A 17,622-nucleotide genomic window follows, 5' to 3' on the forward strand; every position below is an offset into this window, starting at 1 on the left:
AAAAAAAGAGAACAGTTTTTCGTCTTCATTATTTTATTTTTGATATAAATAGACTGCGGATGAACTATCGCTTATCTATATATAAGTTCTAACGAAGAAGAAGCATTATACAATTGAAAATATATAAATGGTATGTCATTTTAATTATGTTTTTAGCATTATTTTTTACTCATACCCTTTGGAGAAATAATTATAGAGTCATGGTTGCTTCTGTTTAATGTAGATCATAGTTATTATTAACTGAAAGGTGACAAAATCTTAGAAAGATATAAACACTTTAAAAGTCGTTGATATGATCATATATATGTCGGTAAAGTGGTTTCTCTAGGATGATCCATCACTACATCAACATCTCAAAAGTTGTCACATGTACATTCTTACTATCCTTCTTTTTTTACGTAAAAACTCATTAAAATTAGAATATCTATCATTTTTACATTTTACCCTTTGCTTCCATCACTTACAGATTCAAACCCTAATTTTTTTGGGTTCAAATCAAACCCTAAAGGAGTAATGGTTAAACCTCGTATCTCATCATTTAAAAGGTTTATATGATGCTGGCAAATATTGCCAAAATTTTCGTCATTTCAGTAAATAATACGGGAAATTAGGAGGGATAGAAATATAATATATATATGTCAATAGAATTATAATATCACTATATGTTCATGATTGGCTTCTTTTTAAATAGTGGTATAAGACTTAATTAAAAGACAAAATGAAATATTTCAATAGACAAAGCAGTTTTGTTTTGTTTAAATTTTACAAAATATTTCAATGAAAATACAACATAGCATGTTCATCTTAAGTTAGCTTTCGAAACATTAGAATCAAATTTTTAATATTGTTATGTCCAGCCAGATAGAGTGTAACATATGCGTAGACGTAAAGAAAAAGAATGTGACATGTATTTATTAATGTACCGCAGATGCATGTGTAACGCATGCAGAGAAAACGATCGTGTTGAATATTTATAACCTTCTTAACATATATGAAACTCAAATAAAATGGAGTAAATGTAATCGATTCCCTTTTAATTTCTTGCTAGTGTCCTGTCATTGGTGTAGATCTAGTGGCTCAACTTGTTATACAATTTTGTAATGAGCTTTCTGGAAAAAAAACGTAGGGTCTTCTAATAAATCTTGAGTGTCATGATTGGTTGAACATATAATTACAGGCCTGTATAATTATATTGGTGAAAAGCGATTTATCGCTTACTATATCAAACTCAAATACTACCTACAAATTATGTTTTTTTTTTAGTGACACACTGATGTTTTCTTTTCTTTTGCCAAGATTATCGATCTTCAACTCCATCCAATAATTTTACAATAACATTAAATAACTTGTTCGTAAATGGGTTAAACACCTACGTCAACTTTTGGTAAAGTCCAATTTTGGCACAATCGAGCAAGTTCGATATCAGCGGATCAGCGGATTGATATGGGTAAGTTTTATGTTTGTTATGTAACAACACCTTTGACTACTAAGGACTAACCAGATCAGCAGATATTGTATCGTTCAATGGACTTATCGATATTGTATTTAATGCTCACAATTAGGAGGCCCGAAATGTATTAATGTCAATAGAATCACTGTCTCTATTCATAATTGCCTTCTCTTTAATAAGGACGAATAGACTTTATCTTTTTTTGTTAGCCACTGTTACATCATCACGAAATCTAATTGATCTAATTCTATTGTAGACGATGATTAATCGATCGACTTCCACTACGTGCAACAATTACAGTTTCTTTTATCACTTTTTTTAAGTAACAACTACAACTTTTACAACCCGAAGCCTACAGTGAAACCCACAATAACAATTCTTACCAAGCAGACCCATAACTGATTCATTGGTAAATCCTTATTTTTGAACCATTTTGTCATTTCTACTTATTCAATTCTCTCGAAATTACAACGGCATAGTGTTAGTACAACTTCTACTTCATTGTTAATTAAAAACAGAACTAAATTATTTTCATTGCATTCCCCAAAATTACAACTTCTACTTCATTTCAGGTATATAATTAATTATCATATATAGGACCACACACTTTGAGAACCCTTTGGAGGAAAAAAAAAACTGAAAAGCTTGTGAGTGATAATAATCTATTGAAGATGGGGCAAAATTTGAGAGCGACAAGGAACGTGAGTCACATGGGACGACGATCATATTATACAGCAAACAAAAGTCCCCACACCAACATGAATTGGTGTCATACGTATGAATTGTGAAGGGCCAAAATCATCAAAAAGAAAGTATCGTGTTTATGGTGGACCTCGATTAGGGGCAAAATTGTAATTTAGTGTCTTTCTATTTATATTTTTTTGGCCCCCTTGTATTAATTTTTCCGATTTTAGCTATGAAATTATTGGTGTCTTTTTTTGCCCCACCATAACAATCCAACCACTTTAATTCCTTCTTAGTACAACAACGGCTACTTTACTTTAACATTGTCTAGCCTTTTTCTATTTCAAGTCAAAATCTTGACAATGCACATGACCCCTAATGAATCCACATTAACCATATTGTTATCGTACATATATGATAATTTGTTCATTCCAGCCAACCTATATTTAAGAACAAGATGGTTTGAGATACTGACATTGTTTCTAGCCACTTGTTTAGGAAATCATTTATTACATTCTACATGAGAATATGAATTCATTTTAGACGAGAAGCTCGGTTTAAAATATGACATTCATATGTTATCCCTCGTATAGAGGTTTAACCCAGGGACTGACCCACTAGAGGTTAAATATCGAAATTAGTTTAACTGTATGTAGTTGCTAAAGAGAGTAAGTAGCATAAGTGGCATCTTTGCTTATTGATACTTTTGCACTCGGGTTCGAAACTCATAATACTCTTACAAGAATCCATCATTTTCCCACCAAAAATTACGGTTCCAAATTTTTTTTGTTACAAGTACGGTCAGTGACGGATCTAGAAAATTTTTTTGTTGGAGGCATTTTCAATAAAATACATATTTTTTATATAATTGAGGATATTTTTCTATAAACTCATTTAAATATTATATTAAATCAATTTTTTTAAAGTTTATTTAATAAAAAAATAAAAAAGAGTAGGGGGCATCTCCCTTTTTATTTTGGGCAATATATTAATTTCTTATGTACTTTAGTTGGTATGCATTAAGTTCAAACACATATACACAAATGAGGACGGCGCCCCCTAGGGTTTTCAAAGGCGATTTCTGATCGTGCCTCAACACAGCCTCCTCCGAGTCTTTGAATCTCCGATCCACATCGTCCTGTGGAGCCTCTCTTCGCCGTCTCTTATTCTCTCCTTTTTCCCGCACCTTACGCTCGTTTGCGTCACCGATTACTGTATTTTGCAGTCTGGTTTCATCTGTTCGATCTGTTTGCCTTGCTCGACACGTTGAGATGGATCGGCGATTTTCTATAGAAGAGAAAGGAAAGGGCATCGCGCGATCTCATCGTTGGGTTCGAGAACCTCCAATCAAGCTTCCAGATGAAGCTAATCCCGACTTAATCGAAGCCAACAAGCTTACGCTCATCGGACGGGTCCTTAATCCGGCGATCCAAAAACCTAAGAATTTGGTTTCGTGTATGCCGCAGGTATGGAGAATGGGAGAGAAGATTACAGGCAGAGATCTCGGTCCAGAAAAATTCCAGTTCAAATTCAAATCCGAAGCTGATCTCCAAGCGGTCTTGAATGAAGCTCCCTTCCACTTCAAACGCTGGATGTTTGTTCTGCAGCGATGGGAGCCTGTGATCTCAGATGCCTTCCCGTCGAAGATACCCTTTTGGGTAAGAATTCACGGCATTCCATCACATTGCTGCACCGCCAATAATCTCAAAGCGATAGGTACGGTTCTAGGAACTTATGAGAATCATGATATCAAAGATGCTGTTGTGAGAGTGTATGTAGACGCTTTAAAACTTCTGATTCAACGCCACACAATTCAGTTCCCATATGGAGTGGAAGTGTCTGTCATGTTTGAGTATACAAGATTAGAGAAGCATTGTTTTCTGTGTATGTCTTTGTCGCATGAAAAAGAGGAGTGCCCCCAAGCTAATAAAACCTCAATTAGCGACGCTCCAAGCAGTCACATTAACAACCAGCACACTTTGCAGAGGCTTGAAGCAGACAGACAAAGGAAGGAGGACAGAAAAGAATTTCTCCCTCATCCACCTTCGGGCTCTGCTCGGAATAAGGTATCCAGGCCTTCGGAGAATGCGTATGGACCCATTCGGGATCCTATACCAGACTCTCGACCCCTTCCTGATCGCTATAAAAGGGTGGATTACAGAAAGGGTAGGACACCTCCGCACAGAAGCCTAACCCGCAGAACTCCTCCACGTAGATCTCCTCCTCCACGCGAGTCCAAAGAAAATCAGCGAGCTGATCGTCTCCCTCCTCCACCTCCTTTGCGAGGGCGAGTAACAGCTCCTTCATTCAGAGGAGACTACGGCATCATCGACTCCAGGCAATACAGGCGGCTTTCACCATCCAGAGACTACTACCATCATTCTCCTGGAGCGCCGCGGAACCAGCGTGACGACACCCCACATCGCACCAACAGGCACCGGAGCCACTCTCCACATGGCGAATACTCCTCGAGCCATTCAGCGTCTCGGAGGAGGGACCCATACGCTCATCGTCACTCTCCACCTCAACGAACTGATCACGAAGAAGGAGAGATTCATGAGCGCTCAAGCATGCCGCGCCGAGACGCCACTCCTCCTCATTCTAACTCCAATCTAGCACGTGATGCTGAGATGATGGAGGCAGCAAGCAGTGGCAAACGACAGTCGGCTCTGGAACGGGTCTCTATTCCCCAGGCGCGCGAACTCCAACCTCATCGCTACCCAAATGATATCCTTGAGAAGAATTGGGTCGACGATGATGATCTTCTAGGTTCCCCGATTCAAGACGATGCAGACTTAGCACCTCTCGGTAAACTCTCTCAGCCTCGCGACAGATTCCATCGCCACAACTCTAATTCGGAGGCGTCCTCTGAAGCCACAATCCCGGACCTGCCTCCTCTAAATGGAGAAAGGATACCGACGGCTTTCATATTGGGACCCTGAAAAGTTCCGGTTAAACAACGATTGGGATCAGCAGTGAAGAAATCTAGTCCACGTCGTAGACAAACAAAAGCCTCGGTTAAATCTATAGCAAAAAGCCTCATGGGATCTGCATCTAAGAAATTAGTTCCTCACAGCCCTCTCAAAGCAGGCACCACAAAACGCCGTGTAACCCCAAGGAAAAACTCACCGAGGAAGAGAGTTAACAATGCAGGATCGAGCAAGCCTCCTCCTTCCAAGAAATCTAAGGCGTCTTCTTTACTTGTTGTACCTCGTAATGAGGAATCTAGAGATGAACTTTCTTCGTCTATTTCTAAGGTCTTTGTACCTTCTACTTGTAAGGGTTTGATGGTTTCCCGAAAACCATCTTCTTCTCAATGATTACAACCAGTTGGAACTGTCAAGGGCTTAGAAACTCCCTTACAGTTCGACGCCTTAGGGAATTAAGACGCAGTCTTTTCCCGGATATAACGTTTCTCATGGAGACAAAAAACCACGATGAGTTTGTCTTCCGTGTATGTCAGTGGATGAGTTACAGTAACAAGTTTACGGTTTCACCGATTGGACTTAGTGGAGGTTTAGCGCTTTTCTGGAAATCGGATGTTGATGTAGAAATTCTCTCGTCTTCTCCAAACTTCATAGATACCAAGATTAAGTACAAGTCAAAGTCATTCCATCTTACCTTTGTCTATGGTCATCCGACGAGCCAGAGACGACAAGAGGTGTGGAACCAAATCTCGGATTTAGGCGCAAATAGAGACTCCGCTTGGCTTCTCTCAGGAGATTTCAACGAGATCCTCGACAACTCAGAAAAAAGAGGCGGCCCTCGAAGACACGAAGGCTCATTTATTAACTTCCGCAGCTTCGTATCCCAAAATGGTCTATGGGATGTCAGACACTCTGGTAATCCGTTATCCTGGCAAGGTATGCGATACGACCACTTTGTAAGAGCCCGTCTGAACCGCTCGTTGTGTAATGACGCCTGGCTAGAAGATTTTCCCTCTGGTCGTTTAGAATATCTTCGCTATGAAGGGGCAGATCATCGCCCGCTTGTCACCTACCTGGACGACTCTAGAATCAAGCGCAAAGGCATCTTTCGCTTTGATAATAGACTTCGTGAAAGGGAGGAAATCATGGATCTTATAGGACGAGTGTGGAATCAAGATGATCGTCAATCTGTGATAGCCAAAATCTCCAACTGTCGCCGGAAGATTATCCGATGGACTAAAGACCAGAACATGAACGGTGCTAAGCTCATTTTAGAGGCACAGACGGAGCTCGAGGCAGCTCTCTCGGCCGATTCGCCTAATCCAGAGCTTATTGGGAAATACACAGGTATCCTGGAAAAGGCGTACAAAGAAGAGGAACAGTTCTGGAAACAGAAGAGTTGGATTCTTTGGCTGCAGAGTGGCGACAGAAACACAGGATATTTTCATGCAGTTACCCGCAACAGACGGACCTGTAACCGCTTTACAGTGTTAGAGGACTCACACAGAGTGGCTTTCCACAAGGAACGGGACTTCACCAGAATCATCTCTGGTTACTTTCAGGACATATTCTCTTCGCAAGCCACAGCCAATCCTGGTCTATTGGATGAGGTTATAAGTCCTTTGGTTACTGAGGATATGAACCGTATCCTTACGCGTATCCCGGATACAGAGGAAATCTATGCAGCGTTGAAGGGCATCCATTCGAGCAAAGCTCCGGGACCTGACGGATTCTCGGCTGGTTTCTTTCACACATACTGGCCCATTATTGGACAGGATGTTGCGAAAGAAATCCAGGAGTTTTTTATTTCTGGAGTCTTCCCTACCCGACAAAATGAGACTCATGTTCGACTTATCCCGAAAATCTCAGGACCCAGGAATGTGGCAGATTATCGTCTGATAGCACTGCGCAATGTCTACTACAAAATTGTAGCAAATATCCTCACCAAGAGACTGCAGGCCTTCCTCCCACTACTTATTTCAGAGACCCAGTCTGCCTTCGTCCCCCATAGAGCTATTTCTGATAATGTCCTCATCACCCACGAGACCCTTCACTATCTTCGGACTTCTGAGGCGAAGCATCGCTGTTTCATGGCTGTTAAAACAGACATGAGCAAGGCTTATGACAGGATAGAATGGGACTTTCTTGAAGCAGTGATGGCTAGATTGGGTTTCCACGCAACATTGATCTCTTGGATCATGGAATGTATCACGTCGGTCTCGTACTCCTTTCTCATTAACGGAGGTCCTCAAGCGAAGGTGGTACCATCCCGAGGCCTACGGCAGGGAGACCCCCTCTCGCCATACCTGTTTATCCTCTGTACGGAAGTTTTAGCAGGTATGTGTCGCAGGGCCCAAGACGATGGCTCGCTACAAGGTATTCGAGTGTCGAGAAACAGCCCCCCAGTTAACCACCTGCTATTTGCAAATGACACCATGTTCTTCTGCAAATCGGACAGGGATAACTGTTATACTCTGGCATCGATTCTCAAGAAATACGAAGCGGCTTCTGGTCAATGTATCAACTTCAGCAAATCCTCAATTTTCTGCTCGGCGAAGACTCCTCGATTCCGACGTATCGCTGCCCGACGAATTCTGAATATCCATAACGAGGGAAGAACTGACAAATACCTGGGTCTTCCAGAGAATTTTGGACGCAAGAAGAAAGATATATTTGCAGGACTGGTTGACTGCATCCGACAACGTTCTCATAGTTGGGCATCTCGTTTCCTCTCTGCCGCTGGAAAACAAATCCTGCTCAAATCAGTCCTGGCAGCTATGCCAGTACATTCTATGTCTTGTTTTAAGCTCCCAAAATCTCTCTGCAAACAGATCCAATCTGTTCTCACAAGATTTTGGTGGGAAGATAAAGCAGACATTCAGAAGATGTCCTGGGTTTCATGGACTAAGCTGTCAGCACCAAAAAATGCAGGAGGATTGGGATTTTAGGATATCGAAATGTTTGCTCGCAAAGTTAGGGGCGCGCCTCATCTCTCACCCACACGTTCTAGCATCTCGAGTCTTGCTGGGCAAATATTGTGCCTCTACGCATTTCATGGAGTGCACCCTGCCCTCGAACTCGTCTCATGGCTGGAGGAGTATCATGGCAGGTCGTGCAATCCTTCGAAAAGGCATGGGTTGGTTAGTTGGTAATGGCGAATCCATCAATATTTGGACTGACCCCTGGCTTAGCACGGAAATTCCGCTTCGACCGTTTGGCCCCCCACCTCTTGCACTCATTAACCTCCGAGTTGTGGATCTCATCGATCCCGTCCACCTGACTTGGAATTGGCAAATGATTCGGACAGTCCTTCCCGGCTATGAGCAGCATATCCGACGACTTCCACTGAGCTCTTCCCGCCCTTCAAATAGACTGGTATGGCTTCCCCAGAAAAATGGGAAGTATTCTGTTCGATCTGGATATGGTTTATCGGTCTCCGAGACCATCCCAGAAAGACAGAGAAATTTCAACTGGCAAAAGAACATCTGAAAGCTCCAAACAATACCTAAAGTGAAACAATTCCTATGGAGAGCAGCTGTGGAGGCCCTTCCTGTAGGAGTTGAATTAGTGCGTCGGGGTATTCAAGTGGACTTTGCTTGTAAGATTTGTGGGAATCCTGAGACGATCACCCATGTCTTGAGAGACTGTCAATTAGCCAGGGAAGTCTGGAACCTAGCTCCACTTCAAACGCAATCTCACCTAAATACGGTTTTATGCTTAGACTTCCTAGCTCACATCCCTTCGATGGTAAGCCTCCCCCCGACAGGAGTCTCGACCAGCTCTCTTCCCGCTTGGATCTGCTGAATCTATGGACTGCTAGGAATCACCGTATTTTCTCGGACACGACCTACTCTGCGTACGAAATCATCACCAAAGCTATTTGTGATGCGAGGGCGTGGCAAGAAGCACAGAGTTCCCTTCGCAAACCTCAGTCACCCCAGGTAGTGACCTCTCCTCCTCCTCCCACACTAAGCGTCATCTGCAATGTGGATGCAGCTTGGCACGCAGACTCAGGTCACTGCGGTTTGGGGTTCACCTTTCGCCCCCTGGAGGAGGACCGGCCACTACAGCACTCTGCCTCGCGTCGTTTAGTCATGTCCGCGCTTGCAGCGGAAGCATGGGCTCTCCGCGAAGCGCTGATCTCTGCTGTTGATGCCGGTTATGCGAATCTGCAGGTTCGTTCGGATTCTCAATCTTTAGTGAATCTCCTTAATTCGCAGGACACACACAGAGATTCACGCTATTGTTAACGATATACGCCTCCTTGCGTTATCCTTTTCTCTGATTTCTTTCATCTTTGTCCCTCGTACTGATAATGTCGAGGCTGACACTCTTGCGAAAGATGCTCTCAGAGCTTTATTGTATCACGTTGAATGATTAATGAAATTCACAGTTCGACCAAAAAAAAAAAAGAGTAGGGGGCATATGATCCCATACTCTCTTCTCTGCCTCTGCCCTTGAGTACAGTTGCATAATTTTTCTTGTTAGAAACATGATTCTCCACTTTCCCACCAAAATATGAGTTTTACATTACCTGCCAAACCTCCATCATTCTTCCCGTCAAAAGTTACAGATCCACAATTATCCTGCCAAAAACATGGATATGTAATTTCACGCTTAAAACACAATCTCTGATTTTTTTGCTAGAAATGCAGTTTACAAAAATTACCGCCAAAAATAAATCTATCATCTTTCTCGCCATAAATTACAAGTCCTGTATAATTTTTCTGCCATAAGAAAAATTATGTAATCCCCCCTCTCCTAATTGTGCTTTTAGTTATATTTTCTGTCATAAATATTTTTTTTATTTTACAACAGAAAACTATAGTTCTACGTTTTTTTCCTAAATCCATGGTTTTATATTTTTTTTTTCCGTCAAATGCGGTTTTCACAATTTTTTGCTAAAAAAAAAAATCCATCATTTTCTTTGAAAACTGTGGTTCCATAATTTCTGCCAAAAACACGGTTTCTAATTTTTTCTGTCAAAAACATGATTTTTGATTTTTCTTTTTTTCACAAAAACACGATCTTTCATTTCTTTGTCAACAAAGAAATGCAGATTTTACAAATTTTCTCGCCAAAAAGATAATTTATAATTTTTCTGTCTAAAATTATAGTTCCACAATTTTCTTGCCAAAACATATTTCCATAGTTGTTTTCAACAAAAACAAGATTCTACTATTTTTTCATAAAAATATATTTTTTACAGTTTTTTCTACTAAAATCGTGAATCATCATGTTTTGTCAAAATATGATTACATTATTTTTGCCAAAAACATGGTTTTCATATCTTCTTGAATTATGATTCCCGTTTATAACAATTTTCATATCTCTTTGGATTATAACTTTTCAACGCTAATACTAAAATCTAGAACAAGTATTGAAAACATTAACAATGATGATTGACCATCGGAGAAATACCTCGGAAAATAATATTATGGTAACAAATGGATGCCAGTATAGTGTAAAAATGGTGATTCAATAAACACGTACATTTGTTGTATAAAAATTATTAAAAGGAATTTTACATTCAGTTAAAAAAATGGTTATCTTGACTTAAAAAAATTATCTTTTTAACTTAACTGTTTCTCTACTTTCAACCTCCATGTCGTAGTTGTTAACTCAGATTCTTCTGTATTGACGTAGAAACCTCACAAATCATATACATAATAACCATACTACATTATACCATAGGGATATTTATCTTCTAACATAAATAAATTTATCACGAAATACTATTAATTTAGAATATCTAGTTCAAATAATGATGTCAGATTTACATCAATCAACTGCAATTTTTTCGAGGGGCATATTTTGAAAATTAAAAACAACTATTCGCAGAAAAAGAAGACAAGAATCTACAACTACAAGAAAGTTATTATGACAGTTATAAATAGGAAAATAAAAAAGGTAAATCAATTTCCTTTTATAATTGCTCTAGATTGCGGTTGTACCACGGCTCTGCTCTTGCTTTTAAGAACTTGCCGGTACTAAATTTCATATAATCCAATTGAAATCAGGCTCGAAACCCCAAAATATTATTTTATTTTCCAAAAAATAATTAGAAAATTATATTTTTTAAAAAGAATTTTTATTTAATTTAATTTCCTTCAATTATTATGACACTCCCGTGTTCCTAATCTCCTCTGTTCTTGACTTCTTTCCTTCTCTTCTTCCTCTCTATCTCTCTCTCAAATACTCTTTTAAGCTTACAAATTATTAAAGAACTCATAAAAAATCAATCCTTTTTGGAATCAGGAGAACAAAATGAAGAGAGAGCATAACCACCAAGAATCCTCCGGCGGAAAAGTTGGGACCAGTAAGGAAGAGGCCGGAGGATTCGACGAGCTTCTTGTGGTTTTGGGTTACAAAGTCCGATCTTCCGACATGGCTGACGTGGCACACAAGCTTGAGCAGTTAGAGATGGTTCTTGGCGACGGAATCTCGAATCTTTCCGATGATACTGTTCATTACAATCCTTCTGATATCTCTGGTTGGGTCGAAACCTTGATTTCGGATCTTAACCCGACCCGGAATCAAGAAAAACCCGACCTTGATTCCGAGTACGATCTCAGTGCGATTCCTGGCTCCGCAGCGTATCCACGTGGCAAGAGGACGAGAATGGGATCCGATTCGTCAACGACACGTCCCATGGTGGTTATGGATTCTCAAGAAACAGGAGTGCGTTTAGTCCACGCGCTTTTGGCTTGCGCAGAGGCGGTTCAACAGAACAATTTCAAGCTAGCCGACGCGCTCGTTAAGCACGTTGGCTTACTCGCCTCGTCACAAGCTGGTGCGATGAGGAAAGTCGCGACTTATTTTGCCGAAGGTCTTGCGAGGAGGATTTACCGTATTTACCCTCGTGACGACATCGGTTTATCGTCGTTTTCGGACACTCTTCAGGTTCATTTCTACGAGTCTTGTCCGTATTTGAAATTTGCGCATTTCACGGCGAATCAAGCAATGCTTGAGGCTTTTGCCACGGTGGAGAAAGTCCACGTTATTGATTTAGGGCTTAACCAAGGTTTACAATGGCCGGCTTTAATCCAAGCTTTAGCCGTTCGACCAAATGGTCCACCGGATTTTCGGTTAACCGGGATTGGATCTTCGTTAACCGGTGAGTCAATTCAAGAAGTGGGGTGGAAACTCGGTCAGCTTGCGAGTACGATTGGTGTCAATTTCGAATTCAAGAGCATTGTTTTAAACAATTTATCTGATCTTAAACCGGAAATGATCGAGATCCGACCCGGTTTAGAATCTGTAGCGGTTAACTCGGTTTTCGAACTCCATCGCCTCTTGGCTAATTCTGGTTCGATCGAGAAGTTTTTGTCAGCGATTAAGTTGATTGAACCAGACATCATGACAGTGGTCGAGCAAGAAGCAAACCACAACGGAGCCAATTTTCTCGACCGGTTTACCGAGTCGCTACATTACTACTCGAGCTTATTTGACTCACTAGAAGGCCCACCGAGTCAAGACCGAGTGATGTCTGAGCTCTACTTAGGTAGGCAGATACTGAATTTAGTGGCCTGCGAAGGTGAGGACCGCGTGGAGAGGCACGAGACGTTAAATCAGTGGAGAAACCGGCTCGGTTCGTCAGGATTTAAACCGGTTAATATTGGTTCGAATGCGTTTAAGCAAGCGAGTATGTTGTTGGCACTTTATGCTGGAGCTGATGGGTATAAGGTGGAGGAGAATGAAGGTTGTTTGTTGCTCGGATGGCAAACGCGACCGCTAATCGCTACATCTGCGTGGCGTTTCAATCGTGTGGAATAATTGAAATTATATAAATTTCAGAAGTGAAAATTGTTGCTATAAAAAGTTATTGCATTCGCTGCTAAAAGTCCCACGTTTTTTTCTAATTTTTATGAACTTTTTACTTGTTTATTTTTCTTCCTTAAAATTTTGACATCGCACAAGTAGCCTTATTGATGTAAATGTCACGTGCGCTCATTTATATTTTGCAAAAAAGAGCACTTGGGAAAGAAAAGTTTCTTTTTTATCAGCCTAATATACTGGCGTATCGTGAAACAAAAATGAAAAAAAACGGATTTTCAAATACATTTTGTATTTGTTATCTTTTGATGTATTTGCATAAAGTCGCAATAGAAAACAATGGTGCGTATCGAAAGTCACGAATCCAATGACCATAGAATAGAGATAAATGTAGTTTCGATATAAAAAAAATTGTGTATCAAATTTTAAACCCATGTCAATTGTGAAACGAGACGATGGCTTTTCATATTGCTAAGAACATCACTTCCTGATCAAGATTCAAAACAATATACACATAAAAACACTTAGACAACAACATCAATCCTATACCAATATCAATTAAAATCTTTGATTGTTGATTGTTTGCATCACCAAGCATCTGTTAACATTTTTATAAACCATCTAAAAATATCTTCATATATTCTAAGCTATCTGCATAGTAACATAGAAAGGGATGTTAAATGATGTAAAGGAAAATAATCTGAAAAGGAAATAAAGAGATAAGAAATAAATTGTTCTTGAGTAAAAGAAACAAACAGAAGCATTCACAATATTTAGCATGAAATGATATAAAATACAAATGAAGAAATTACTTTCTAATTTATCTCGCACATTTGAAATTTATAACTAGTTTTCAACCCAAAAATAGTTTTTTTTAAAACTCAATTCATCTAGTTGATCATAATTTTTGGTATTTTAAATTTTTATTTAGGTTTTTTTTTTGTTTTATTGATTCCGTTATTTTATTATTCAGCTATTTTGTTATTTAGTTGACATACCAGTCAATCTTAATATAAGTAAAAAAAAATCAGAATAAAGAAAATAAAGAAATTCTTATTTTATTTTAGATGATCGTATATTTGGTTGAACGTGTTTTAAATTTTTTACTAGTACATACTACATCTTGCAACTTTTATGAACTATCTATCAGTAATTTTTTACTAATGCAACAAAAAAAGAGTACTATCTTTCATACTCTGTAAGTTACTCACTTCTGTCATTGTCAGCGTGTTTCAAAATCAGTGATGATATGTTTTGAATAAGTTATCTAGAAAAGAAAAAAAAATATTATTTTACGAGAAAAGCTTTAATTTAGTTTGGCGTTGATGTATTGGAAACGGCTCTTCCAGTCTCCAACGCTATCTAGATTTTATATATTACATGCATCAAATTTCATCTTATAAACAATAATAGTATAGTATAATTTGTGAAATCCTTATGTTTGACCATGCAAAAACTAAAATGTAAGCACTAAAAAAAAAAAAAGTGTAAGACAAACAAAGACAAGTAGCGTAATGGTTTAGGTTAATAATGCCATTTCGCTACCAATGAAATTTAAATTTTACATAATGTTCTATAGTATTTGCAACTGTAACAAAAACAAATTATTGGCAAAAGGAAGATGTGAATTCGATCAGTATCTTTAAAGCATGCATTATCTTCATATACGATCTATTAATAAGTGAAAAACGTAAAAATGTTCAAAAAAAAGAATTAGTGAACAATATGTTAAGAAATTTAGATGGATTTCTAATATCATAATTCCTCTTCTATAGAAAGATTCAATCTTACAAAATACCAGCAATAGTAATATGTAAAATAATAAACAATGAAAATTTATTAAATGTTTCAAAATGGTATATCTTCCTTTTGTTTCATAATATAAGTTGTTTTAAGAATGGTTTTTTGTTTTAATTTATGTGTCATTTTTAATTTTCAATGCAATATTTTTAGATAAAATTTGATTTTATTATATTAATGTAGTAATAAGAGAGAACAAATTATATAAATATTAATAAGAAGAATTTTTAATATTTTTTTAGTATGTGTCAAATAACTTTAAATGACTTATATTATAAACAAGATAGAATAATAGTTAAAAATATTCATATTAAAAGTTGTAGGAGTAACGCTTTTAAGACATTTGATCGCACTCTAATCATAACTGATCATCATATCTTAAATGATAAAAAAAAATTATCAGATTTTCTTAGATTTTGGATATTAGTTTGGATCCATAGATTAGAAAGAAAAAAAAAGTAAAACGATAAATGTTTCATGACATGAACAAGTCATCAAGTTTTCTTGTGAATAATGCTAAGACCAAGGATATTAAATTTGATTGGTTAAAGGGTCATTATCTTCCTAGTTAAGGAGGGCAGTGGTGTGTTTAAAATGTATTTGTGCTCCTTTGATGTTGATTTAACTAGGATTCTTGTTATCACATGTTTACATTATTTATTTATTTTTTAAGAAAACTTTTTTGTAAAATTTCTTAACCAAATTTTTATAGCGGATTTGACTAGTTGAGTAGAAGAAATGCTTAATTACTAAGTTTGATTTAGTGACATTAAACCAATGTTGATACAGGAGAGATATCTTAATTTTTAGCTATGAAATCAAAATAATCAACTTGTTTTTTTTTTTTTTTTCAAATTTCATATGAGGTAGCATCACTGCTCTTTTTTACCTTACAATTTTAATATAACATGTCTTTAAGGAGACAATCTTTTTGCAAAATTATCATAGTAAATAATAAACGATTACCATTATCATTATAAATTAAAAAAAATAATGAAATAAGATGTAGTGTATTTATTTATTTTTTTATTTTTTTGCTGCATGATGAAATCTAATAAAGTTTCATACAATTGATTCCTTACCAAATTTCCTATATATATATATATATATATATATGAGAGAAAAAAACCAACCATTCCTCAAATAGGTGTATAAGCAGTTTCAAGTGTGGATGTATATAGGATATTATACATATATATATATATATTTATTATTTCAGCTTAGAACTCTGGCACTCTGCAACCACAACCTTTTTTTTATAATAAATCTTAAAAGTTCCTGACCTTTTTCCTTTGGTTTATAATTTATTTTCGGTTCTTGTGATCCACTATTGATAATATCACGTTAAACCATAAGTTATTCATTCTAAAATAAAATCAACCAGTAAACTTGAATATTTACTCTCAAAACCACTTGGTTGCAACCACAAGAATTTTTTTTCTTTTCTTGGAATTGCATTTTAAGAACGAAGATTTTAATGGGCATCATTCTCCAAAGCTACCAACAATTTAAGAATTAGTAATTTGTTTTCCACGAAAGAATTATTTCCCTTCCTAAGTATATTATGAAAATGAATTTAAAAAAGAAAGAGTGCATGATACAATTCCATATTTGTTCGGAATGTTTGCGATTTGTTTGACTAAGATGTATTTCAGATTTGACCAAACTCCTTAGCTGTAGGAATGATATGCATGCATGGACGTAGATTTTCGGGGGAATTCGCAAAACTAACTAACATACCAAACTAATACATACCAAACTAATACAGTATAACCTCTATAAATTAATACTCGATAAATTAATACCTCAATAAATTAATACATTTTTTAAGTCCCAAATTAGTTTTTAACTGATTTTTATATTGATAAATTAATAACTCGATAAATTAATAGAATATTGCAGTCCAGACATTATTGATTTATAGAGGTTTTACTGTACTAAGAATCTGTCCATATCATTTAACACACAAAAATAATAACTGTCCATTGCTATTGCCTCTAAAGCTAATTAATATGTGGATTTGGTCAATCCCGTCGATAAATTACGCGTTTCGATGAGACCCGATTACTATATGCTTAGTCTTGTTAAAATTAAATAACAAAATTATCATATTTGCAAATTTAATACACTCTAAACAATTTATGTACGTCGTCACGTTTTCAAAAAGAAAAAGAAGCTAAGATAGAAGACATGATTTGTTTGTTGAAGACATTTCTGAAAAGAATTTGATGGAAACGTTTCAATGGAATTAATGTACTCTTTGTGTGGGAATGAATTGAATTTCAGAACTGATCATGATGGCATCTTTTTGCCCTTGTTTTTGATGAGCATGGCCATACTCACCCTTTTATGAAAAATGCAAATGCCTCAGCCTTATGCCTTAGTGTATTTATAATCTCAATTTTTAGTTTTTATCTATTTTTTAATTCGTTTTAAACCTTCGAAAACTTAGGCATGTCACTGCTCCTAGGCTGTAATCGATTGAAAGGTGGAAGCAGTAAATGTCCATAAAATATGTATAAACAGTTTTCAAAAGTCAATGGCCCGATTAACAACCCTATCCCCCTATGTGTTTTAAAGGCTGTTTATGATTAGAAACCTTAAGTGGCTAACACGGTGGGTGGTTTTGGTTTTGCTTGAGGTTGATCAGGAACAACTGCTTGCACCATATTAGGCGATGACGATGAATGGTGGACTGGTGGAGGCTGTGGCCCGATTAATTAACTTCTGTGTTTAATAAGCTCGTTTCAGTTTAGATACGTTAGGTGATTAAAATAGTGGGGATGAAGTGGTGGATGACGATGAAGTGGTGGAGATTGTGCCAGTAATTAGCTCATAGCCTGAGTAGTCAGGAGAAGTGGCTGTGAAACGAAAGCCTCAGAGAGCAAATAAGAAGCTAGTGAAGTATGTGTTAAGTGATTTTGAGAGCGAGTCTGGGATATTAAGAAATAATATCCCACATCAAAAGTTGGAAATGATATTAAG

General features: G+C 37.4%; 1 protein-coding gene across 1 annotated transcript; it reads left to right on the forward strand.

The window, feature by feature from the left end:
* The first annotated feature begins 11,196 nt into the window (after positions 1-11,196).
* LOC18008680 (DELLA protein RGL1) lies at positions 11,197-12,943 on the forward strand. The gene has a single exon (XM_006391325.2). The coding sequence runs from the start codon at positions 11,329-11,331 to the stop codon at positions 12,835-12,837; it is 1,509 nt and encodes a 502-aa protein (XP_006391387.1). The 5' UTR covers positions 11,197-11,328; the 3' UTR covers positions 12,838-12,943.
* The last annotated feature ends 4,679 nt before the right edge of the window (positions 12,944-17,622 follow it).

The sequence above is a fragment of the Eutrema salsugineum genome, unplaced genomic scaffold (genome assembly GCF_000478725.1).
Source record: "Eutrema salsugineum unplaced genomic scaffold, Eutsalg1_0 scaffold_9, whole genome shotgun sequence".
NCBI lineage: Eukaryota > Viridiplantae > Streptophyta > Magnoliopsida > Brassicales > Brassicaceae > Eutrema > Eutrema salsugineum.